The sequence below is a fragment of the Rhipicephalus microplus genome, chromosome 3, assembly GCF_043290135.1.
Source record: "Rhipicephalus microplus isolate Deutch F79 chromosome 3, USDA_Rmic, whole genome shotgun sequence".
Classification (NCBI taxonomy): Eukaryota; Metazoa; Arthropoda; class Arachnida; order Ixodida; family Ixodidae; genus Rhipicephalus; species Rhipicephalus microplus.
Window position 1 is genome coordinate 73,580,979 of NC_134702.1, and position 27,013 is coordinate 73,607,991.

Genomic DNA, 27,013 nt, shown 5'->3' on the forward strand with positions numbered 1-27,013 from the left:
TTGTATAATCTTCCCTTTAGAGTGTCGTCGTTATATTTACTCAAAGATATCCTGGCGGCACAGGCTCGTAATATAAGCGAGATTCGCTTAATGTTTGAGGCTTGGTACAAATGTTTCTTTTATGCAGTTATTTTCGATCGCGCATTAACACATCCTTGTAAGAAAGTGCGCTTTTCGCACATTTGTTCAAATAAAGTCTGGTGCATGGAGTTTCTATATTCGACAGTAAATTAGGATATAGCTCGAGTCGTAGCATTAAACTATTCGCAGACAATGTGTTGACGTGCATTCGGCTCAGGTTATCCTGGGCGGAGGTCTAGCGTACTTCAAAGACAAGCAACGAGGCGGAGGCAAGCGCAGCGATGGCCTTGACCTGGTTGACCTCTGGAAAAAGGACAAGAAGAATCGGAAGTTCGTTGGATCTCGCGAGGAGCTGCTGGCCATCGACACCAACAAAACTGATTACCTACTCGGTGAGTTCTCCCTCAATGAGGCCTTGACGGGGACTAGTAAACGCTGCATCGTTCTCTTGCTGCGTTGTACTGTTACACCTAGATAGAATGAAAATGTGTGTCTAGTCCATAGGTCGGCGAAAAATCGGGCACTCAAGAAATACATGCTGTGCTTACTTGGACTAAGACTGATCGACATTCTCATGAGCACTTTCTTGGGATCAGACTCATCAACAGTTTCTGCAACCGGACTCGTTAGAGGGCGTACACAAGGCTAAATATATCTGCATAAGTATGAGCGAGTCGACCAGTCAGTCTTCCGGCGTATAATTAGCTATTTCGACCATATATAGCAAATACTCGTAAATGCCTCACATAATTAGTGGTCAGCGGGGGCGCCTTTTAATGTCGTATCTTCGAATACTAGTTATCAGCGGTTTAAATGTTGTAAGCACATTTTTATTGACAGAGACTACCCACAGGAGGTATGTTTATCAATAATTTCCCGTGAAAGGGTTAGCTGGTGGGAGAAGAAGTCAGGACAACCGCCCTCTCCCCCCGCGCCTTTGACCAACGTATATTGAGCTGGCGTAGGGACGCTAGTGCGTTGAAGTGTATGTGTGCGTAGACGTGAGTACAAACGTTAGCTGATATAGGCTCACAGTGAAGCTGAAATTCAGTAGATGGAACCATAGGTCGGTGAAAAAGGTGGCGCTAACTCAAGCTCACTCAAGGCGCATATCTAGTGCTTAGGGCTCACTTTGGCTAAGACAATTCAGTTTTTCTCAGTCGGCCTCACTTGGACTTGCGCTCACCAACATATTACCCATCTGTGTTCACTAAAATTCACTATCGTGACTCAATCTGAGTCTTTGTGAGCCAATTCACGAGTAGATTTTCCGACCTACGGTCTATGGTTTTTTTTTCTCTGGATGAACAGCACAGCGCAGCAAAAGGTTCTATTTGCGTGACTGTGTACATTTAACGTAATGTTTCAAGACGGCTTTACTAATTCTGAAAAATTGATAATATGTGGTCCCCTGAAGTTTAGTGGGAAATCATTAGCTGTAAGCACTTTCATTCGGTTCTGTCAACGGATGTTTCGGACGTAACGCAAAATATATTCCTGAGATGCACGTATACGCGGGTTCAGACTTCACGGAGTTCTAATGCTACAGTGTGCACTGAAATTACCGAGCACGAATAATGTAGAATGTACATGGGTTAAAGCTACACGAATGTTACCTTCAGATTATACCATTACATGTAGCCGATGGTTCCCCGCGCATTACAGGTAGCATCACAATCAAGGAGTTATAGCTAATAATTTGTTCAGGCGGAAGAGCCTAATCCTCCTTCATGTACGTTCGTCCATGTGATTTTATGTGCACCTGTGTGAGTGCACATACAAATGAAAAAGAAAACATGGAAGGCGGTGTTTTTTGCAGTGATTAACCTCTCCTCCTGTGGGTATGCCAATGATTGCAGCACACTGCACCATAATGAAGCGTGTTGCACTACAGCATGAAATGACCCTACAGATTGTAGGGCGCCTTACGTGCCGAAGCTGTCTAGCTGAATATGCCGATGATGTCGCTTACTTCAGGTCCGCTAATGTTTGCGCGTGGTGTAAGTAGAAAACGGTCTGTTAACAATTTCTTGATTGAAACACGTCTTCAAAAGCTTTCAAAGTTTTCTTTTATAGCGAAAGCGAGGAATATTGCCGACTGAAAAGCAGCCCTTTTTGTTCCTACCGTGACCGGAAAGTAGCACATAATCATTATCTGGCAATCAATTGACATTCGTTATGACGTTCTGTCCAGAGGAATGTGCTGGTACTTTCTTGACGGATTTATCGTTGACGTCACTGTGCTCTCGTGCAGGTCTTTTTTCGGGCGACCACATGTCGTACGAAGATTACCGCCACGACAAGCAGCCGTCTCTGCTCGACATGGTGGTCACGGCCATTGAAATACTGCAAAAGCGTGGAAACGGTTTTGCGCTCATGGTTGAAGGTAAGCAATGTTGTTTTCATCGACACGCTTTCGTCACTGAGTGAAAAAATCACCAGCACTTTTCATTATTTTATCGTACTGGTTTCCTCATTAACGTTCCCATTTGGTGCGAAATATGTCTGATTTGATAATTACTTGTCATAGAAGGATGAATACCGAAGCCACTGGTTGATCCACAATTTTGCACGGAGGTGTATCCGATTCTCACAGATGGTATGTATTCAAAATTTTAAGGCATTTGGAAGAAGCGGAGGCTCATTGTTTATTTATTAAGTTCGCCCATGGTAAAATATACGTAGGTCGCGTAACGTCATTGTGCCAAAAGTAATGCATGGCTGGGTTCGTTTATTGTCAATATTAATTGAAACATTCAATGAGATCTGAAATCAAGATGGTAGCAGATGGATGGAAACACAATGTAGGAAAGCAGAACGAACAGAGGAACTTCCTTTCTTTTTTTCGCCCCTTATCTATCTCTCTTACAGCTCCTTTTACCTCCGGGATGACAATCCTGGACGTCGTCGCAACCTTGCTTTAAATAGGGCAAGGGCTACGCTCTTCTGCTTCACAGATTTTTTTCTTTGCAGACTGTGATTACGAACAGTGACACGGGCGCCACCACTGGAGATGACCTTAATACCAACCTTTTTAAAACTAACACGACAAGGATGCTAAGACGACTTTGACAAAGATAGGTCCTCCCATAAAAACGTCGGCCGACCTGCTGAAGGCACTTTTGTACTGCTTATCCCACTTGAATCAGGAGTTTTATGTGCGGAAACGCAGACCTAATGATGAGGAACGTCGCAGTGGGGAGACTGGGCAGTAATTTAACCACGCACGTTAAAGAACCCCAGGTGGTCGAAATTTCCGGAGCCCTCCACTACGGCGTCTCTCATAATCATGTGGTGGTTTTGGGACGTTAAACCCCACATATCTATCAATCGTAATTTAACCACATGCGGTTCTTTATTGTGCTTGACTGATTGTACGTACCATTCCTAAATGCGTCGTGTCTCGCTTGAGATTGCGCTGGGCTCAAGTTATGCCGGCGTATATATAGGGCTCCCACTCTGTTAACGGCGTTTCCATCCTGTTGTAATAAAATACTGCGTGAACGATTGAGACACTTAGAAGGAACTGGTTCTACTATACACAGGGCGTTGAATTGTCGGAAGTGACGCTAGTCTGTGCGTAAGCCTACTTCGCCTTTCGATCATCTCATGCGGGGAGAATTTGAGTTGAATATAGACAAATCAGATTTCTTCTTTCATTTTTCTGTCGGGCGTTTCCACGTATACGATGCTAGCAAACGCTTACGAAACCCGTACAGCGAATGGGACAGTCATCCATTTGGCGTTGACGTCTGGCGTTCGGCTATTGTTCACGTGGATGGACAAATGGGTCATCCTTTCACATACGACGCAGCTTTTGGTGGTCAGCAGCCGCCTTTTGTTTGCGGTGCAGCGCAGCACGGTCGCTCATCATAACACAGCGATAGCAGATACTCTTGCGGAAGCAGCTTCCTTGCCCGCTGGCAAGGCATATGCGTTCTCAGCGAATGTGCTGCCTGGTTGAAACGGAAACCAAAGCCCTGCCTGGTTGAAACGGAAACCAAAGCCGTGTTCTCCCAAACGCTGCTGACGCTCTCGAAGTACGTATGACAGCTGCGGGTTACATCTGTGTCTGCGGATGTTTCATTTTCTTGAGGTATACTTGACGAATACATTACGACAGTGGCCGCTGTATGTGTTGGCGTCTTCTGACAGCGCCCCCGTCTCCATTATGTAAAGGCTCATCACTTAGTAGAAGCTGGTAAGATAAAAAAAAAGTGAATAGTTGGAGCAGGGACACAGCTTGGTTCTTTCCTATTTTTTCGTTTGTGATTTGTGTAGCATGATGATAATTTTTGAGACTACTTTGTCTATTAAGTAGTAGTAATAGTAGTAGTAGTAGAAAAACTTTATTAAGTACATAATCCAGACAGGCTTGAACTCCAGTTTTGTCTATTGAAAAAAAAAACTACCAGGGTCTTTTTCACACAGTTAAGACTAATGAAAGCCCCACAGTGTTCGTCTAGTGTCTAAGACCGCGTTCACACTGAGCATTCCGGCCGCCGAAAGTGCTCCAAATCCGGTTCGGTGGTGGCGAGATCCGCCAAAAGGCCTTCGCCACGCCGATCGCTCTCGGACCAATTTTTGCGGCGTCTGTCACCGAATAGGTCACCGCGGTCCAATAGGAGCGCTAGTCAAGGAATTTTGAAAAATGGCGGATATGGGTGCAATGGCCGGCCATAGCCTCCTCTATAACTTTGTGCCCGAGCGGTCGGTCCCTCAGCGCCGTCCCCCGAGCTATTATGGGATGCGAGCGCTCCTGGCGGAGCGCCGAGGCGCAAAACGAGAGAATGGATGGCAGCTATGGAGAAAAAACCGGCTTTGAGTAACTACCGAAAGGGCAAAAATGAAATAAGGAGGGAGGCATTTTACGATAATTCAAGGGGAAGCGCTTTACTGTTTGAAGCGAGATCGGGTTGCCTTAGAACGCGTAGTTATAAAGCAAGATTCAGTAAAGAAGAAGAACAATGCACATGCTGCGGGAAAGATAAGGAAACGGCGGAGCATGTTCTGATTGAATGTGGAGATATCCACCCAGGTGTACGGATGCATTAATTAGGCACCAGGACAGAGGTGGACTCCTGTATCCGTCAACTGAGCTCGTAATGGTTCTAAATTCTCTAAAGAATTACGCGGAAGTTTTCCTCGCAAGAGCGAGAAAGATGAATCAGCCACTGAAGGCTGCCGTTGACAACGCCGCGCAAATACTACAGAAACGTGACAAACTCAAGTGCTCGACCCCGGGACATCATAAAAAACTTTTGGAGGTTGTGCTCGTGAAGTTTCTCCGCCCACTTTTTCTGAACTTCGCGACGAGTGTGACTGACAAACACGACTTGGCAAAAGATTTTCATGTCAAACCATTGTCTCGAAAAGTGCTCAAGCTTTGAGCGCGAAATCAAATAACAAAGCTCACATTGCATTCTGCATACAGTGCTTGTGTTAAAAATTTGGTGTGTGCGCACTTCTTAACGTATACGCATAATCCAATGCAATGTAGACGGTTTCTAGACCGTCATAAACGCAAGCGTGCATAGGCCGCGTCGTCTGCTGTTATTATGGGATCGGTGCGGCATCTGGCGGCGAGCGCCAAAACTATAAGGGACGGATGGCGCGTATGTATTTAGCGCTAATGCGCGGGCACAAAAAAATATAGGAGGCTATGGGCCGGCGCTCATCTCGTATGGCAGGTAGATTTCGCCCGCGCGTTCCCATAATATTTTTGCTAGCGCGCCTGGGCGACAATTTATTTCTCAATATGATATTCTTAGCAAATTCATGCGTGAGCTTTTTTTTAGTGTGGAATACACACGTACCGGTGATAAAATGGTTTTCGCACACTCTGGCTTCAACCTTCCGTACTCACAGGCTACCTGTCGCTGCGGCTCTCTTCACAGCCGCAGCCCACCTCATTTTCTTTTCTTCGTTCCATGGGAATTATACCTGCGTTTGCCTTTCACGCTCGTAGCAGCCAACGGCTGAACAACCGACCATGGTTTATCAGGACGTAGATAAATGGGCATTAAGAAGTTCGCGGGTATAAATTGGCAGCAGCAAGCACAGGACCGGGTTAACTGGCGGAACATGGGAGAGGCCTTTGTCCTGCAGTGGACGTAGTCAGGTTGATGATGATGATGATGCTGATGATGATGACGATGCTGCTGCTGCTGCTGATGTTGATGATGATAATGATATAAACGGGCAACTGCGCGCGCGAATCTCGAATAATCTTAGGCTTGCGGCGAAGCGGTTCACCGTCTCTTCTCGAACCGGAAGCCGGGGGCAGACGGTGCATCCCACAATCGCTCGCTCTTTTACTGGTCACCTATTCAGTGCATGTGGAGCGAGAAAACCGGCCGCGAGCGCGTCATCAAGGGCCCAATATACTCCAATGTAGCGTTGACACGCGCGCACGCTGGTCACAGCGACGCCACTTAAGCAAAACGCGAGTACTCTATAGTCTGACGCCAGGTGTGACCAGCGTCCGTCGGCGCGGGCTGACGGCTACCGGCGCTAAATGTGTCATACTGCATTTCCCGCCGATGCGTTAACTAGAAAACACTGCCGCTTCCTCTTTTCGTCACGGAGGGCTGCCGGACGCGCTGAAACGCGCATGCGTCAAAGCAACGCAGCACGGCGCGCTGCTGCGAGTATATGGCAGGACCGGCGGATGGCGTAGCAACGCCGGCATGACGCGACGAAATGAACGCCGGCGAGCATGCACACCGCGTGACGTCAAAATGTATCTGCGCCTTCACTGTGGCATGTAGTCATGTTCTCACATCACACGCATGTCATGATTATCATGTTTGCACCAGTCACATACCTTCGTCATCCACTGGCGTCACGTAATAACTAATTTGGCATACGTGAAGCTAGCGAAACGGCCGCGAGCGCATCATAAGTGTGGCATGTAGTCATGTTGTTACATCATACGCATGTCGTGATTATCATGTTTGGATGTGTGATTTACCTATGTCGTCCGTTAACGTCACGTAATACCTAGTTTGATACATGTTGTTATGCCTGCGAGTCCACATCGAACGTGCATGCTTCTGAAGAAGGCAATCTGTGTCAAGACCAGCCCGCGAGCCCGCGTGACGCGAACAACTCAACGGCGTCATCACGCGGCGTTGCCTTTCTGCCGCGCATGCACAGTGAGTCACCTCAGCCAGCGAGCCCGTCGAAGCAATCGGCGACTCCCTGTCTGGCGAGTCTGACGCAATGCGTGGCGACGTCACTCGTCCTTGGGTGCAGCCACGTGCAGCGGCTCCGTATTTGATGAGAATGACGCGGCTCAGCGGCGACCCCATTGGAGGATTCTGACCTCACGACCAGTGGCGCTTCTGGTTGGACATTTGGTTACTCAAAGAATCCACCCGGTGCATATAAAAAAGCCCTGCGGCGCGGTGCGAGTAGTAGACCTCTGTGTCAGAGAAGGGAGCTCGGCTCTTGGTGTCTAAACTGTCGGCCCCAGTGCCGAATTTGTAACGCCTCTGTATATATGCTTTACATAAACCTTGTTTAACTCACCGTCGTCTCGTCCGCTCGTCCATCAGCTCTGCGCAGAAGCAGTCGCGAGCAGAGAAACCTACACTAACAAACGGCTGGTGACCTTCCCGGCGGAGTTCGAAGCAGTGGCGCCTTCGGGACCGTGTTGGCGTCGTCGTCTTTGGTAACAGTCGTGGCAGCGGCGAGATTCGTGGCGTCCTTCGTAACGTCGTCGGAGGTGCGCTTTGTAACAACGTGAAGCTAGCGAAATGGCCGCGAGGGCATCATGAGCGCAGCATGTATTGATTTCGAAACATGACACACAACTCGTGTTTATCATGTTTTCACTAATATCATACCTTTGTCACTTATTTACGTCCCGTAATATTAAGTTTGGTATAAGTGAAGCTAGCGAAACGGCCACCAGTGCATCATGAACATGGCATGTAGACATGCTGTTTCATGACACGCATCTCATGATTATCATGTTTGTTCCAGTCATAAACCTTCTTCAATCATTCACGTACTGTTATACAAAATTTCGTATATGTGATGCTAGTGAAATGGCCACGAGCACATCATGAGCTTGGCATGTAGTGATGCTGTTACATGACAGGCATGTCATGATTTCTACGTTAGGGCTGTCACTTGTGTTCGCCATGCAGTCATGTCATACCATGCCAATTTTGCAAAATGTCACATGAAGGAAATCACAGCAAGAGCAGCAAGACCTTGAAATATAAATCATGACATATTTGTCATGACTTTCATGTTATGACTGGTCGGTTATGTACTTCATACAGCCATGTTATGCCATACTAAGTTTGGTATCGATAGCATAATCGAAACGGCCTGGAGAGCTAAAAGTCATAGACAGCTAGATGGATAGATGCGCTCAAAGTCGCCGAAGTTCGCTAAGGAATGCTTCGCAGTGGGCAGCGATTTAGAGTATGCAATTCGACTATGGAAGAGAACACAGCCAACCCACGGACCTCACATTTGATGAGGCCCTGTTATCAATGATTACGCCGTGAACACACGACGACGGGGAGGGAAGGGTTAGAAAAACGAGGTAACGATTTAGAGCACAGGGTACTCTACTATGGGAGAGCTTAAAGCCGTCCCGTAGGCCTGCATACCGGCGAATGATTAATTGTTCAGTTGTAGGAATGACTGCAATGTGTTTTGCTGGCGCTTCTCTTCTTTTTCGCCCGGCTTCGTGGCGGAAGTGCAGTGTTTCTCAACACGACTATTTATCAGTCTATATACGTGAAATATCAGTTACGGACTATTTCTTATGTTTTCCTATGCAGCCACCCACATGTTCTTATATATATATATATATATCGGGCGTGGCACTTCTGCAAGACCAACTGATATTGCTTTCTTTTGTGCGTTTTAAAAGCGAAGCTCTAGGTCGTGGGAGCTTCTTTCCTCTGTATGTATAGGCACGTGCGCACTTTCTTACGGCTTGCACTTCGATTCTAGTTCCTACCTTTCACCACCGCTAGATCGTGGCACTGCAACCCAACCTTCGCAAGGAGGTTGGAAGACAATCTGTTCTCACTGACGCAGTGCATCGAAATAGCAGAAAAAGAACACAGGCCCCTGTGGCTAGCATTTTTGGATATCAAGGGAGCGTACGATAGCGTGGTTCAAGAGGAATTGTGGGGAATACTGGACACACTAGGCGTGGAGCATGTAGTCACTAATCTTTTAAAGGGTGTCTATAAAGGTAACAAGGTAGTTATAAAGTGGGAAAAACAGGTATCCAAGCCTGCAGAGGTAAAACGGGGGCTTAGACAGGGGTGCCCCCTGTCACCCTTATTATTCATGATGTACCTACAAGGATTAGAGGCAAAATTAGAGGGAAGTGGACTGGGCTTCAACCTCTCTTTAGTCAAACAAGGAAAACTTATTGATCAGGCACTACCAGCATTAATGTACGCAGATGATATAGTGCTAATGGCCAACAACAAGGAAGATTTGCAGAGATTGATGGACATCTGCGGTAATGAGGGAGATAGGTTAGATTTTAGATTCAGTAGGGAAAAATCAGCAGTCATGATTTTCAATGACAACGAAGGTAGTGAGCTTAGAATACAGGAGGTGACGCTAGAGATAACAGATAAATACAAATATCTGGGCATATGGATAAGCAATGGGACCGAGTATCTGAGGGAACATGAAATATACGTGACGACTAAAGGTAACAGGAATGCAGCAGTCATGAAAAATAGGGGACTGTGGAATTACAATAGGTATGATGTTGTGAGAGGAATATGGAAAGGGGTCATGGTTCCTGGGCTGACGTTCAGCAATGCGGTCTTGTGCATGAGATCAGAAGTTCAAGCAAGATTAGAAATTAAGCAACGTGGAATAGGTAGGCTTGCTTTAGGAGCTCACGGGAATACACCAAATCAGGGAGTACAAGGTGATATGGGATGGACATCATTTGAAGGCAGGGAAGCTAGCAGCAAGATGAAATTTGAGAAGCGATTGAGAGAAATGGGGGAAGAGCGTTGGGCTAGGAAGGTTTTCAGCTACTTGTACATGAAGAATGTCGATACAAAGTGGAGGAAGCGAACCAGGAAGTTGACTGGTAAATACTTAGAAAACAGCAGGTGGCCAAACCAAAAAGAACTATCGGTTAAGAAAAAAGTGAAGGAAACGGAGACTGACATGTGGAGAATGGGCATGATTAAGAAGTCCGCACTAGAGATCTATCGAACTTTTAAGCAGGAAATTGCCAAGGAAAGGATCTATGATAATACTCGGGGTAGTTCTCTACTGTTTGAGGCCAGGACGGGAGTACTGCGAACCAAGACATATCGGGCCAAATACGAAGGGGTCGACACAGTATGCAGTGCGTGTGGAGAGGAAGAAGAAACTGCCGAACACTTGATAATGTTCTGTAAAGGGCTTCACCCTATAGTTCAGGATGATGGCGCAGAGTTTTTCAAAGCACTGGGATTTAGGGACAGCGAGGGCAAAATAGACTTTAAGCGGGTAGACTTAACTAGAAGAAGGTTATCTGATTGGTGGCTAAAGTCAAGGCACGAGTGAAAATTAAACCCTTCACTGCGAAGTACGAATCCTCAACTTCATTATTTAAAGGAAAAAAAAGATAAATGTAATGGTTAGTTCACTAAGTATTACGGCTAGGTGGCGTTAGCCGCCGCCCGATCTAAAGGGTACAGCCACATCCATCCATCCATCCATCCATCGCTAAACCTTGGTAATACCAAGGAGGCTAAAAAAAATAGCAGCACATTCACGGAGTGAATGATGGATAGTGGGGCGAAGCATCCGTCCGTCCATTCGTTCTTGCTTTCGTCCATCCATGCGTGCGTCTGTGTGGCCACCCGTGCCTCCATTCGCCTGTCCGTGCGTGCGTCTGTTCGTGCGTCCGCACGTTCATCCGTGCGTCCATCCCTGCTTTCGTCCATGCATCTGCTCCTGCGTCCGTCCATGCGTCCACCCGTCTGTGCTGCCATCCTTGCGTCCGTCCATGCATCTGTCTGCGTGTCCGTTCGCCCACCTATTCAACACTCCAAGTACCGCCATCTCGCATCTTATCATCATATATTCCTCATTAGAAGCACCGCCATCCAGCACACATTCCAAGGACTGAACGATAGGAGGCACACGTACACTTTCTTACGGCTTGCGCTTCGTGTCTACTTCCCACCTTTCGCCACTTCGAGTTCATGGTATATACTAGTCCTCTGTATTCATGGCACTGCGGCCCAACGCTCGCTAAACCTTTCTAAAACCTAGGAGGTTACGCTCAGCGAGTATAACATAGCAACCCTTTCTTGTCTTCTGTGCGTTGTTGAACAATGAAAAAATTGACAGCATATCCACGGAGTCAATGACGGAGAGTGGGGCGAAGCATTCGTCCGTCCATTCGTTCTTGCTTCCATCCGTTCCTACGTACGTCTGTGTAACCGTACATGCGTCCATCCACCCGTCCGTGCGTGCGTCTGTTCGTGCGCCCGTCCCTGCGTTCGTCCATGCATCCGTGCCTGCGTCCGTACATGCGTCCGTCCATGCATCTGTCTGTGTGTCCATTCGTCCATCTATTCAACACTCCAAGTACCACCATCTCGCATCTTTTCATCATATCATCATCATCATCATCAGCCTGACTACGTCCACTGCAGGACAAAGGCCTCTTTCATGTTCCGCCATTTAACCCGGTCCTGTGCTTGCTGCTGCCAATTTATACCCGCAAACTTCTTAATCTCATCTGCCCACCTAACCTTCTGTCTCCCCCTAACCCGCTTCCCTTCTCTGGGAATCCAGTCAGTTACCCTTAATGACCAGCGGTTATCCTGTCTACGCGCTACATGCCCTGCCCATGTCCATTTCTTCTTCTTGATTTCAGCTATGATATCCTTAACCCCCGTTTGTTCCCTAATCCACTCTGCTCTCTTCTTGTCTCTTAAGGTTCCCCATATTCCCCATATAATAGCACCGCCATCCAGTGGACATTCCAAGGACTAAACGAGAGGTAGCACACGCACACTTTCTTACGGCTTGCGCGTCGGGTATACTTCCCACCTTTAACCACCTCGTGTTCATGGTATATACCAGTTCATTGTATTGATGGCACAGCGGCCCAACACTCGCTAAACCTTTACAAAACCAAGGAGGTTACGCCCAACGAGTATAACGTAGCAACCTTTTCTGCAGATAGTGCTCAATGTACATGCCAATGGCTGCTAACGGGGATCGCAGCGTGCGCGTTAACTAAAAGCCAAATTTTCCTGTCTCTCATTCCCTTTTATTGCAGCCATTGGCATGTACATTGAGCACTATCTTTCATTGTTCAACAACGCACAGAAGAAATGAAATCTCTCACCGGCACCACCTGGGAGGTCAAAATGTTATACTAGTTACACACTACTACAACGGCTATGAGGGACGAACGGGTGCCGCTATAAGGAGCTTCTCCCCTTAAAAAAAATGAAATTGCCCAGCGTGTTTAACGTGACAACCTTTTCTTGTCTGAGTCCTCAAAGTGCATCCTTCTGTTACTAGTTTTCTTTAGTAAACCTCAAATTCAAAACAAATTTTATTGAAGATTATGTCACCGACACTCGTCTCTGTGGATTATTTCATCAGAAATAAGTACCATTCAAATTATGAATAACGTGCACGTGTTTCCTCCTTGATTCAAACCCAAACACGTGTGGCTGGTCAGAAGCGGAACGCCGACTGAGGCCTGCTCTTAGTGACTATAGTTTCCTCCTGTATATACCGCCGCTAGGTCATAGCACTGCATTCCGACCCTCGCCAGCAAAGAACTGTGAATAATCTTCCCTATTGTTTTCGTTTTGGGTGCGCAGGCCGCGGGCCGCTCCTCTAGCCCGGCCGTGCGTAGCTACCTCTAGCTTATGACTTGCTAAACAGATGGCGTAGTTTGTATATGGTCTTGGGAATATTGGGAATAATATAACTAGATATATAACTAGATATAACTATAACGAGAACAGTGAGTCCGTCCATGCATCCATGCTTCTGTCCGTCCATTCGTTCTTGCTTCCGTCTATGCGTCAGTCCGTGCGTCCGCACCTCTGTCCACCCCTCCGTCCGGACGCACGATCGAATAGACACTGTTAAGCAACTGCTAATCGCCACCAGCAATCGTCGTTCTACAACAAGCGACCTTCCGAAGTGGCATCAACACATTTGTGGTACGTCGAATTCTGCAGAGCCGTCGGCTCGCTCTCTAGGAACTCTTTAGACACGCCTGACCGATGGACTGCTGGAAGGGGCGATTGCAGTCTAAACTGTCGTCTTCTCTTCGTTGCTTGGATCATCAAGGTACACCGGGCAATGAGCCGAGCGTCTGGGCTCGTTATACGAGAAGGTTTCCCACGTTCCTTGGTGCATTCTTGTCTTCGCAGCCTGCCCGGAAGCCACCATACCGGAAGCTAGCAGCTTTTGATGAGTCAACCTTGAACCTTGATCTGATAAATGCCAGTTGTGCCATGATGTTTCAATGCCTCCTTGAAGGAAGAGGACTCAGTACACACAGTAGGCCCGCATCTGAAGCTACATAACAGGGTCGTTTAATCGAAGCTTAGTGCATCGTAAGCTTGGACCTCCGACAAGTATTATGCCGATATATGAGGACCGACCATGGCTACAATTGAAGAATCGGGCTTCAGTGATGCGATGTATAAGGTCGATGCGATTCTTGAGACGTGCCAAACAACAATCTACATCTGCAGATCTCACCGCGATCCGCCCTAGTGGTTATGTTCTCGAATGCCCCTGAAGGTCGCGACATTGAATACCGTTTGCTGCAGCCTCACTGGAGGTGAAATGATCGTTATATAGTGCACGTTAAAAAACAACCGATGGTCGAAATTTCCGGAGCTCGCAAACCTTTCTTATAAACGTTTATATACGAAATTTTTGGACAAAAATCTTGAACAGTTATGTTATTTATGATATTATTTATGATATTATAATGAGATCACACCGATATTTCTTCGAGCACACTTCACGTGGTTCCGGAAACTGTTCCTGTTTCCGCTTTTCGGCACACTTTAATGTTATTCATAATGAACTATCGCGTATTGCGTTCAGCTTGCGCTCCACCAAGGCTGATTGCAATATGACGGAAGGGATGTGGCACGCGTCCTATATATATATATATATATATATATATATATATATATATATATATATATATATATATATATATATATATATATATATATATATATATATATATATATATATATGTCGCGGTACAGCGCGAACTAAAGGCAGATAAACGTTGGCACTGTGACTCTCAGCAGCCGAACAGCAAGATCACCTTCTTTATCTTCGATCAGCCAGAGCTCCACTACCTGGTGTCCGCCAAATCCCCTTATCGTCGTTTTGGTCCACCAGTACAGACGCGCCATTTGCCCCCCTCTTAATGAGCATCGCCCCGATGCTAAACCTGTAGTGCATTTTTTTGTCTGTTCTTTAAGAAGTGTCTTGCGCAGTCACTGTCTTTCATAAGGCTTCATGCGCACAACGTGAACTAGTTCAGGATGGTCCTGGCGAAGCCTCGTACTACATGAACTGTCGGGGACGACCTCGTAAGTAACATCACTCAGTCGTCGCAATGCTAGATATGGCCCAAAGTATCTCCTTAGGAGCTTTTCAGAGAGTCCTAATTTCCGTATGGGCGTCCAAACCCATACTCTGTCACCGGTCTGGTAAACGACTGTTCTGCGGCGAGAATCGTAGCGGCTCGCGTCGTACTCTTGTTGTTGCTGGATTCGCAGGCGTGCTAGTTGCCTTGCTTCTTCCGCTCGTTCTGTAAACATCTCGGCGTCCGGTTCGATGTCGTCGCATTCGTGCGCTAGCATCGCATCTAACATGATTCGTACTTCCCTTCCGTGAATTAGGCTGAACGGGGTCATCCGGGTTGTTTCTTGCTTGGCAGTGTTGTATGCAAACGCAATATATGGCAAGATTTCGTCCCAATTTTTGTGTTCGACGTCTACGTACATTGAAAGCATGTCTTCAATTGTTTTGTTCAGACGCTCTGTAAGCCCGTTCGTTTGCGGGTGGTAGGCGGTGGTTTTACGATGGGTTGTTCCACTCAGCATGAGGACTTGATCCAAAAGAGCTGCCGTAAATGCGGTTCCTCTGTCTGTGAATATGACGCTTGGTGCACCATGCCGCAGGACAACGTTCTCGATGAAAAATGGTGCCACCTCCGCTGCCGTACCTCTTTGGATAGCCTTTGTTTCAGCATAACGGGTAAGGTAATCAGTCGCGACAATAACCCAGCGGTTACCAGCAGTAGAAGTAGGAAGTGGGCCCAAAATATCTATGCCAATCTAGTCGAATGGTGTTCTTCGGACCTGCACGGGCCGCAGGAGGCCCGCTGGTTTAGTCGGCGGTAACTTCCGTCGCTGGCAGTCGAGGCAAACACGAACATGGTGTTTTACGGCTATGGTCAGTCTTGGCCAGAAGTAGCGCTGCCGTACTCTGGCCAACGTTCTTGAGTAACTCAAGTGGCCTGAAGTCATCTCGTTGTGGCATGCTTCGAGTTCTTCGGAGCGAAGGGCTGCTGGGATGACGAGCAAATACGCCGATCCTGTCGAAGAGAAGTTTCTTTTGTATAGTACTCTGCTCCGTAAGCAAAATGATGACAGCGCTTTTACGAAAACAGTTGGTACCTTCTGAGATCTTCCCTCCAGGTAATTAATTAGGGCAAGTAACTCAGGGTCGCCACGTTGTTGCTGTGCAATAGCGGTTGAGTCAAGCTCACTGAGAAATGCTGTTTTCTCCTCATCGGATAGAGTTGCCGATTCAATGGGTGAGCGGGATAGACAGTCGGCGTCCATGTGGCGGTTCCCTGACTTGTGTACGACAGTCATGTCGTACTCCTGCAGCCTGAGACTCCAACGCGCTAATCTCCCGGTAGGATCTTTAAGATTTGTCAACCAACACAGTGAACGGTGGTCGCTGATGACTTTGAAAGGGCGGCCGTGTAAATACGAGCGAGATTTTGTGACCGCCTATACCACGGCGAGGCATTCCTTCTCAGTCGTGGAGTAATTATTCTCGGCGTGTGTTAGTGTTCGGCTTGCATAGGCGATTACTCTTTCTGCACTCTCTTGCAGCTGCACAAGCACAGTTCCCAAACCAACATTGCTGGCATCAGTGTGTAGCATCGTTGGGGCTTTCTCATCAAAGTGGGCAAGCACTGGAGGCGTCTGTAGTCGCTGGCAGAGGTTCTTAAAATCAGCTTTTTCTTCGTTGCTCCTTTGAAAAGCAACGTCATCTCTCGTGAGGCGGGTTAACAGTAATGCGATGCGTGCGAACTCCGCGATGAATCGGATATAATACGCACATAGTCCGAGGAATCGTCGGACAGCCTTGTTATCAGTCGGCACCGGAAACTGTGCAACAGCTGCGATCTTTTCAGGATCAGGACGAACGCCTGCGTGACTGACAACGTGGCCAAAAAATTGCAGCTCTTCATTGCAAAAGTGGCACTTTTCAGGCTTCAACGTCAAGCCCGCGGACCATATGGCTTGTAAAACTGCCTCAAGTCTTTTAAAGTGCTGGTCAAATGTCGCGGCGAAAACTACGACATCATCAAGGTAGACCGAGCAGGTTTTCCACTTCAACCCATAAAGTACGGTATCCATAAGTCTTTGAAAGGTAGCAGGAGCTGAGCATAAACCAAAGGGCAAGACCTTAAATTCATATAAGCCATCTGGTGTTACAAAAGCAGTTTTCTCGCGGTCTCTTGGGTCTACCTCGATTTGCCAATACCCACTCCTTAAGCACATCGATGAAAAGTAACGAGCATGTCGAAGTTTGTCGAGAGAGTCATCTATAAGAGAAAGTGGATACACATCTCTCTTTGTCACCCGATTGAGTTTTCGGTAATCTACACAGAAGCGCAGGCTGCCGGCTTTTTTTAACGAGGACTACAGGTGACACCCAGGGGCCTTTTGAGGGCTAAATGACGTCATCTTCTAGCGTTTTGTCGACTTGCTCTTGTGTCACTTCGCGTTCCTTCACAGCCACGCGATAGGGGTTTTAGTGAATTGGTCTCGCCATGTCCTCGGTAAGTATCCGATGCTTGGTTAGAGGCGTGCGGCCAACTCTTGATGTTCTAGAAAAGCAGTCTTTAAATTCGGCCAGTAGTTCAAGAAGCCTCTTTTGCTCGTTCTTGGGCAAAGTAGTGCTAACATCGAGAACTGGTGTTGAATCAAGTTTTGGCGTCTCGTGTACTACGGCCAAGCAGCCTTTTGCGTCTGTGATATCGTCGACGTAAGCGACGGCCATGCCTTTTGGAAGGTGCCTGCGCTCATCACTAAAATTTGTCAGAAGGAAGTCCGTGCGTCCAGCGGCGACACTGACGATACCTCTTGCGACGGAAATGCCATGTGTGAGGAGGAGCGAGGTTATTCGGTCTGCTACTCCTTCGCCGTCAAACTGGACAGCGGCTGCCACAGAAACAAGCGTGCATGACCAAGGAGGCAAAACCACATCGTCATCAGTTGGATGCAATCGGATTGGTCGCGCCTGTGTACAATCAGGTGCGCCCGAACTGTTGCGGAATGTAATCAAACTGTCTGGAACATTGATGACGGCGCCGTACTCTCGTAAGAAGTCCATACCAATAATTAGATCCTTGCAGCATGCGGCGAGAACGACGAACGACGCAACGGAAGAAGAACCTCCTATGTCAATTCTCGCTGTGAATTTTCCAGAGGGCATCAATAACTAACCACCTGCCGTACTTATTTGAGGGCCTGTACCCGGCGTCTTCACTTTCTTGAGGCGGATGGTGAGGTCCTGATTGGTAATAGAAAAGTCGGCACCGGTGTCGACTAAGGTTGTTACTTTCTGGCCGTCAAGAAAAACACTAAGGTTGGCGGTCACAATGTCGTCGCTGTCATGTCTTGTCGGATTTACAGCGTCGTGTAATGGGGGCTTGTCATCGTCATCTTTATGGCCCGCAACCTTACCCCCAGAGGTCACCGCCCTCAGTTTCCCCGGTGCGGGCTGGGTGACTTCTTGCGTTAAGGTCAACGGAGGTACGTCGGTGTGACGAAGGTGAATGATTGGGAGAAGGAGAGCGGGATCGACGTCCCGAACCTGGCTGGCGGGTAGGTATTGCCTCCTCGTCAGAAGTACGGTATTCGTAAATGTGAGAACGGGCTCCATGTAAAGAGGCGTCCTCCCGGCGTGGTATGTATTCTTCGTTCGCACGTCGATCGTCAGACTATGTTCGAAGAGGGCGGAACGAATCACTGCAGTGTCAGCAATGACGGGCAATATTACCTGCACCTCCGCAGTTAAAGCATAGTGTACGTCGATCGATTGTGCGCCATGCGTCTGTTCTTCGGAGCGGTGGACGTCTGAATCTCCCTTCTTGCGACGATGTACATGGTGCTGCTGTGGACACCTGGTGGTATGTCGGTTGGCTTGGCGGTCGGCTCAGGGTCTGCTCTTGCGGCGGTGACCAAGGGGCCGTCGGCACTGGGTGATATGGCGGCGATGCACCAGATGGTGAATGTCGCAGAGTGTCGGCGTAGCTCATGGGACGGTGCTTGCCACCAGGACCAGCGCTAGAAAATGCGTGGCGAATTTCGTCGCGTACCAGTTCAGCGACGGACGCAACGGGGGTTTGAGCAACTGGAGTCCGGAACTTTTGCAGTTCTTCGCGAACTATCTCCCTAATGAGGTCTTGCAAGGAGCTTTGATCCTCAGCTATGGTGGCAGCATTGATTGGGGTGCTGCTAGACATTCGCTGATACTGCGTGCATCGTTGAAGGAGGGCCCGCTCGATAGCCGTAGCCTCCTTGATAAAGTCAACTACGGTACTTGGAGGGTGGTGCAGTAGCCCGGCGAAAAGTTGCTCTTTAACGCCGCGCATGCGGTAGCTCAACTTCCCATTTTCACTCATGTTCGGGTCAGCTCGACGAAAAAGACGAGTCATATCTTCAGCAAATATAGTAACGCGTTCATTGGGTTTTTGAACCCGTAGCTCTAACAGCTGCTGCGCACGGTCGCGTCGATCAACATTGGTGAACGTATCGACAAGCTTTTGTCGGAAGTCGCCCCAAGCTAACAGACTGGCTTCTCTGTACTCATAACAAATTTTCACACCGCCGTCAAGGTAGATATAAACGCGTGAGAGCTTTTCTTGTTCAATCCACAGATTGATCTTGGCGACACGCTCATATTGGTCAAGCCAGTCGTACACGTCCTCATGGGCGCCGCCATTAAAGTGACGCCGCCACAGCCTGTGAAGGCTGTGTTGGCGGGGGGCCTTGGGATGCCGGTTGCGGACTGGCGTTGGCCATTTGGAGAGGTAATCGGCACCTGCGAGGTTCCGTGGAAGGAGTGATTTCTTGAGCGAGGCCTATCAGCATCCGACTGAACCGGTGCACGGGAGTTGCAATGGGTGAAAATGCGTCCGAGCTAGTTGAACGGCTCCCAGTGGGAGTATGGAGCATTAAGTAAGGTTGCGCCCCAGCACTTCCACCAGTGTGGCGGTACAGCGCGAACCAAAGGCAGATAAACGTTGGCACAGTAACTCTCAGCAGCCGAACCGATGATGATGATAATGATGATTCCACAGCCATGGCTCGTACCCACTCAGGGGGATCAGCCAAGAATCAATGACTTAATTCAGTAAGATTTTTTTTCAATATCGAAACCACCCACTGTAAAAAAGAAAGAAAAAAGAAGACACCCTAGGCAGAACAAAAGAAGTGCAATAGTTGTTTGTCACTCGTTCAGATAAGACAATTATTCATTACCTTGAATAGGAATCAGCATCGTTAAACAATGCTCTTGTGTATGTTGGAATTCTTTTTGCACGAATAATAATCATGCAATTAAAAGCTTAATTCTTTTACTTTCATTAAGGTACTTGCAAACTGCATAGAAAACGTTCTCGTGGCTGAAGCCCAGATCGTAAGCACCGAGGGAAAGTATGTTTTCTATAGTGCAATTCAGCCCCAGGGTAGCAAATGGGAAGACTAAGAATGTTTTCCTGAGCAATTTGTATCGGTGACATGATAAAAAATAGTGCTCTATTGTTTCAAATTCTGAACAAAAGTTGCATAGGGGTGATATCGCCAGACTAGCAATTAGGGGTGATATCGCCAGAATAGAAATTTAACGGGGGGACACGATATATAAATCTGGTTATTATGGTTTCCAACTGTCTTATAGGACACCAATGAATTTTCCATGGAAATCTTAAGTGAGTAAATTCTGGTGTTGACAAAACTGCTTCCTCAGCGTCTGCACTAAGCGCAAGTTTTCTGTATCTTGTCGCAGTTATAGTGGCCACTTCGAGGAGGACTTATAGTACTGGCCCTTCCAATGCTGCTCGTGCTAGAGAGTTGGCAATTTCATTTACTTCTAAGCCGCAATGACCGTGTACCCGTACTAATTTCAGTAGCTGCACCTGAGGAGAAACTAGCATAAGGGGAGCGTCTTTAAGGCCATCGATTTTGTTGACGCCGTAATCGGCGTACATACTGACAGGGAATCCGTGATTATGATCGCGTTAGCGGCATTCAAAGGTTGCTTTCGCAGCGCTAGAACTATTGCAAATGTGAAGAAGAAAACGCATCGTTGGCAAGCAACATCGCCACCGCTTGGGTACTAGGTGCTGGGCTTCTCTCGCTCGGCTCGTGCTGATCATTGCCGGCATCTGCTTGACCGTTGCTCTTTCCCGATCGTGTTTTATCGTAGGACCACCATCGCAACAGTCGCCAATAAACCCCTTTTCAATTGGTGGAGGGTGCTGACATTCTCCGTCACCTGAACCTGGGTGCTGCCAGTCGCTGTCGCCTAAACCTGGAGCTGCGCAACCGAACGCCACCTCCCATCATGGCCACCAACAACGCGCAACCTGGCTCTTCCACTCCATCCCCCGGCAACCCCGGCGTTCTTCGTTTGCGAGAGCCCAAGGTCTTTAGCGGAGCTGATGAGACCGACGTGGAAGACTGGTTCGCTAACTACGAACTGGTGAGCGCAAACAACAAGTGGGATGACGCGGACAAGTTGGCTAACGTCTTTTACCTCACTGACGTGGCCGAAATGTGGTATAACAACCACAAAAACGACATTACGACGTGGTCCATCTTCAAAACGTCGTTTGCTGACGTTTTTGGCCGACCCGCTGTGCGCAAGTCTAGAGCCGAACAACGCTTGCGGACTCCCGCACAGAAGCAATCTGAATCGTTCACCAGTTACATCGAAGACATTATTGATCTTTGCAACCTTGTGAACACCGCCATGCCCGAGTCGGGGAAGATTCAGCACATCCTCAAAAGGATAAATGACGGCGCATTTCAGATGCTCCTGGCGCGCAATCCTGCCACCGTTGCGGGACTTGTGACTTTATGTCAAAGTTTCCACGAGTTGAGGAAGCAGCGCGCCCTGACTCGGCCATTTTCCTCACACGCTGACACACTATCTAAACTTACTTCTGTTCCTGATTACTCAACAACCCTGCAAGAGATCAAAGACTTTGTGCGTGAAGAAGTAGCTCGGCAGCTGTCGTTGATTCCCTTCACGCAGCAGCCGCCGTCCTCTCGTCTGCCCTCATCACTCCGCGACGTTATTGCCGAACAGGTAGCTCAGGTTGTTCCCGTCGCTGCCCACCAGCAGCCTGTGGCCATGCCTGTCTCCCATGCGTCAGCTATGCAGCCCGTGGCCACGCCTCTTCTTATGCCCAGGTGGTACGCAGAAGACCCCGCCAGCAGTATTTGCCCCCCATGTCTGCACTTGCTCCCCACTCTAACCCTCTTTCGACACCTTGGGCCGCACCACGAGTCAGCAATTCCTGGCGCACTGCTGACAATCGACCAGTCTGCTATGCCTGCGGTACTCCAGGGCACGTGGCACGATATTGTCGTCGTCGCTTCCAATCGCAACACAACGCTACTTGGCCGTTACCGTATGACCCACAGCCCACGCACCTACCTGCTCCCTACCCCTCACAGTATGGCTACACTAACCTTCCCGAATCTCAGTAACCCCAGCCCCCATCTCCAACTCATTATCCCCGCTCGCCGTCTCCTCGCAGGCGATCTCTGTCCCCAATGCGTCCCCGACCCGCTTCCTCTAACCGGGAAAACTAGACGCCGCAGTTCCAGAGGCAAGAACTGCGCCGTCGTCGAAATGCCCAAGTCCTCGCACTTCACCTGCTAACGTCGTCGCCATATCTGTCGATGGTGTTTCTACCTTTGCCCTCATCGACACAGGTGCTGCCGTTTCTGTTATAGCAGCCCAGCTCTGCCGCTCCCTACGCAAAGTGACCACACCACTCTCTGGGCTATCGCTTCGTACGGCTAGCGCACAACCAGTTCGACCTCTCGGCACCTGTACAGCCCGCATATTCATCCAAGGCTCTATGTACGTTATCGAGTTCATCGTCCTTTCGGTTCGCTCGCATGACGTTATCCTCGGGTGGGATTTACTGTCCCATCATCATGCCGTTATTGACTGCGCACGCGCTGAAGTTCAATTATCGCACCTGTCTGACGAACCTTTGCACAAAACTCTTGAGCGGTCCCCAAAACTCGTCGTGCGTGAAGACACTGAAATTCAGCCAGGCTCTCTTGCCGTTGTCCCTGTTTGCTGCGATGACCATAACGATGCTACAGTAATTTTTACACCTTCCGACAGTTTCATGAGCCGCAGAGCCGTTTCCTTGCCTTTCGCTACACTTGACGTCACTGCTGGCCGAAGCAATATTTTCGTCCACAACAACCTTTCTGCACCACTTACGCTACTTGCCGGCGAATGTCTCGGTCGATTGGAGTACCTCGATTCCTCTTAATTGCTTAACATGCCAGACGAATCGTGCGGTAGCGCCTCGACCGAACTTCATGCCCTTTCCCCACTGGAATGCTCGTCAAGTGACACGTTCTCGAGTTCCATCGCTGACACCTTAAGTGCCCATGAACGCGCCGAGCTTCTTAATCTCCTCCAGCACTTCACGAATTCATTCGACGTTTCTCAGCCGGAATTGGGTCGGACTTCACAGTGCATCACTACATTGACACCTGTTCGCACCAGCCATTGCGTCAAAAACCGTACCGTGTCTCTGCTGCAGAACGTCACGTCATCAACGACCAAGTCGAAGAGATGCTGCCGCCGTCGTGTCATTCAACCATCGCACAGTCCTTGGGCATCTCCTGTCGTTCTAGTTCGAAAGAAGGATAGATCGATTCGATTTTGCGTCGACTGCCATCGATTAAACAAGGTGTCGCGGAAAGACGTCTATCCATGACCGCGCATCGAGGACGCCCTTGAAAGCCTCCAAGGAGCCGAATTCTTCTCCTCCTTAGACTTACGATCTTGATACTGGCAGGTTACTTTAGCAGAATCTGATCGCCAGAAAACTACGTTCATTACCTCAGATGGCCTGTACGAATTTAACGTAAAGCCATTTGGGCTTTGTAAGGCTCCTGCCACGTTTGAACGACTCATGAACTACACACTGCGTGGACTGAAGTGGCCTGTGTGTCTATGCTACTTCGACGACATTGTCGTTTTTTCTCCCAATTTTTCTATACATCTGCTTCGGCTCCAACTGGTTCTGACGTGTTTAACCAACGCTGGGCTCCAACTGAACCTTAAAAAGTGCCGCTTGGCTGCGCGAGAGCTGTCCATCTTGGGACACATCGTGTCCAAGCAAGGTGTTCTACCTGACCCTGCAAAACTGCGAGCAGTCGCTGAGTTTCCGAAACCTACTACACTGAAAGAATTACGCAGTTTTGTTGGACTATGCTCGTACTTCCGGCGCTTCGTGCGAAATTTTGCGTCGATCATGTCACCACTGACCAACACCCTACGCGGTGACGCAGACCTTTCATCCTGGTCTCCTGGCTGCGACGTTGCGTTTGCCACGCTCCGTAGTCTGCTAATATCTCCTCAAATTCTTCGGAATTTCGACCCAACAGCTGCAACGGAAGTTGACACAGACGCTAGCGGGGTTGGTCTTGGCGCTGTCCTCGCCCAACGCAAGCCAGGCTACTCCGAATACGTCGTCGCTTATGCGAGTCGCATGCTTACTGAAGCTGAGGCCAATTACAGCGTCACTGAAAAGGAGTGCTTGGCGCTAGTGTGGGCGCTTCGCAAGTTCCGCCCTCATTTGTACGGTCGCCCGTTCGACCTGGTAACGGACCACCATGCACTTTGTTGGCTCGCCACATTGAAGGATCCTTCTGGCCGCCTAGCTCGGTAGGCACTGCAAATCCAGGAGTACGACATTCACGTCATCTATCGCAGCGGACGCAAGCATTCTGACGCCGACGCCCTGTCGCGTTTGCCTTTACCTCCCGACTCGGCCTGCGGAACCACTGGTACTAGCTCCGTCGCATCTCTCGACCTCGACTCCTTTGCCAGTGAACAACACAAGGACCCCTGGATCGCTTCCCTTTTTGACTGTCTCTCTGGATCGTCAACCACTGCGGTACCACGATCTCTGCGACGTCAAGCTGCTCATTTCGCCGTTCGTGATCGGCTGCTACACCGACGCAACTACGCCCCTGAAGGTCGTGAGTGGCTCTTGGTTGTCCCGCGCAGCTTGCTATCACAAATCTTCGCCTCCTTTCACGACGATCCCCAATGTGGCCATGCCAGAGTTTTCAAAACTTACGAACGCATTTGCCATTGCTTCTACTGGCGCTTAATGTATAATTTTGTTCGAAAATTTGTTATGGGCTGCCCTGACTGCCAACGCCGCAAATCACCGCCTTTCTACTCGTCCGGTGCGCTTCAACCGCTTCCGTGCCCGGCCAAACCTTTCGATCGGATCGGAATTGATCTCTATGGCCCTCTACCGACAACATCAGATGAAAATCGGTGGATCATAGTCGCTGTGGACCATTTAACACGCTACGCTGAGACCGCCGCCCTTCCAAGTGCCACTGCGCGGGACGTAGCATCCTTCGTCCTTCATCGCTTCATACTATGACATGGTGCACCTCGAGAACTACTAAGTGACCGAGGTCGAGCCTTCCTATCAGAAGTCGTCACGTCTCTGCTTTCTGAATGCCATGTTGTTTATCGCAAGACCACGGCATACCACCCGCAGACTAACAAGCTCACGGAGAGATTTAACCACACCCTTGGCAATATGCTCGCGATGTATTTGACATCCGATCATACTAACTGGGATCGCGTTGGTCCATTCATCACGTTCGCATACAACACCGCGGCACAGTCTACCACTGGATTTTCACCTTTCTTTCTTCTTTATGGACGCGAACCATCCCACACCACCGACACTCTCCTTCCATACCGTCCTGACGCATCCGAATGCCCATCTGTGTCTGAAGCTGCCCGAAATGCGGAAGAGTGCCGGGAACTCGCGTGCACCTTTACGTTACAAGAACAGCCGCGCCAGAAAGAAAACAACGCCGACTCTTCACAAAGCCACAGCTATTCCCCGGGATCACTTGTATGGCTGGCTGTTCCTTACCGAACCGCCGGCCTTTCCTCAAAACTCGTTCCAAAGTACAAGGCCTCATACCGCGTTTTCAAGCAAACCTGGCCGGTGAATTTTCTCATTGAGCCACTTTCCCCATCTGACGACATGCGCCGGCGTGGACGTGACATCGTCCACGTCGCCTGCCTTAAGCCATAATATAGCCCTCTGCCTCCGGACTCTAAGGTCGCCAGGATGGCTCTTTTTCGGCGGGGGCGAATTGTGAAGAAGAAAACGCATCGTTGGAAAGCAACATCGCCACCGGTTGGGTACTGGGTACTGGGCTTCTCTCGCTCGGCTCGTGCTGATCATCGCCGGCATCTGCTTGACCGTTCCAACTTCCCGATCGTGTTTCATCGTAGGACCACCATCGCAACAGTCGCCAAATAACTCCTTTTCACCAACAGTTCAGCTTCAAAAACTGGGGTGAAATCCGGTAATCTTAATGAAAAAGACCAGTCAAGCGAATAGGAGTGTATACCTACACCTGTCTTTTCATCCATTACTGAAGCATCTGTGGCTATAATATTATTCGTTTATGCGTGTGCAAGGTAATCCGGCAGTCGGCTATTTAGGACCCTATATTTCGGCTTACAGAGAAAAATCTCATCGAATTCTATCCTAAGAATTTGATTTGTAACCTGCGCCGCAATTACATCTCAAATTTTTACATTTAACCTATCTAGTTGTTTCTGGACAAAAGCAATTTTAGGTGTTCGAAACCGTGGCCAATGGTCAAGAAAAAAGGTGTCTGGGTAATTTATAAAATCATATTCAGGTCGTCTTGGCGCATAGCTATAAAATTTCAGAAACGTCTGAACCGTTAGGATACGAAAACGGCAAGGCAATGTAGGTAATCGTGCATCCTGATACAAAACATTGTTTGTTACTAGGAAGTCCTAGACACAATCTCAAGGCTTCTCGTTCCAGCATAACCAGAGGCTTTATTTTATAAGCAGGGCGACCTGAGAACAATGCGAACCCGAATTCTAGGATTGGTCGCATATACATTTTATATATCATCACCATTGTGCTTCTGCGTAGACCATATCGGCAGATGCTCAGTCTACGAAGAATTCCTAAGGCGCGTTGTGCTTTAGATGCCATGCTTTCTATGTGGGGAGTGCAGTTTAGGTTGGCATTATAAATTACTCCCAAATATTTAAGAGATTCCACCTGCGGAGTGGGCTCTTGTTTATAACGTATTGAAGTTGAGATGGGATCGAATAACGGGAATATCAATACTGCACTCTTATTTACATTTAAGGTCATGCAGACTGCATCTAGCCATCTCTCCAGCATATTGACATATCTCTGTAGATTTTGATATATAGAATATATGTCACTATGTGCCGTGAAAAATGCAATATTATCAGCATATACAAACACCGTCATGCCCTGGCAATGCGGTATAGGTCTTAAGATGTTAAATAGAAC

General features: G+C 48.5%; 1 protein-coding gene across 1 annotated transcript in view; it reads left to right on the top strand.

The window, feature by feature from the left end:
- LOC119160911 (alkaline phosphatase, tissue-nonspecific isozyme) overlaps positions 1-27,013 on the top strand; it is a 90,892-nt gene that overhangs the window by 48,921 nt on the left and 14,958 nt on the right. Inside the window, exons 5-6 of the mRNA XM_075889823.1 lie at positions 299-473; positions 2,336-2,467. Of these exons, the coding sequence (XP_075745938.1) occupies positions 299-473; positions 2,336-2,467 (307 nt within the window). The remainder of the gene's footprint in view (positions 1-298; positions 474-2,335; positions 2,468-27,013) is intronic.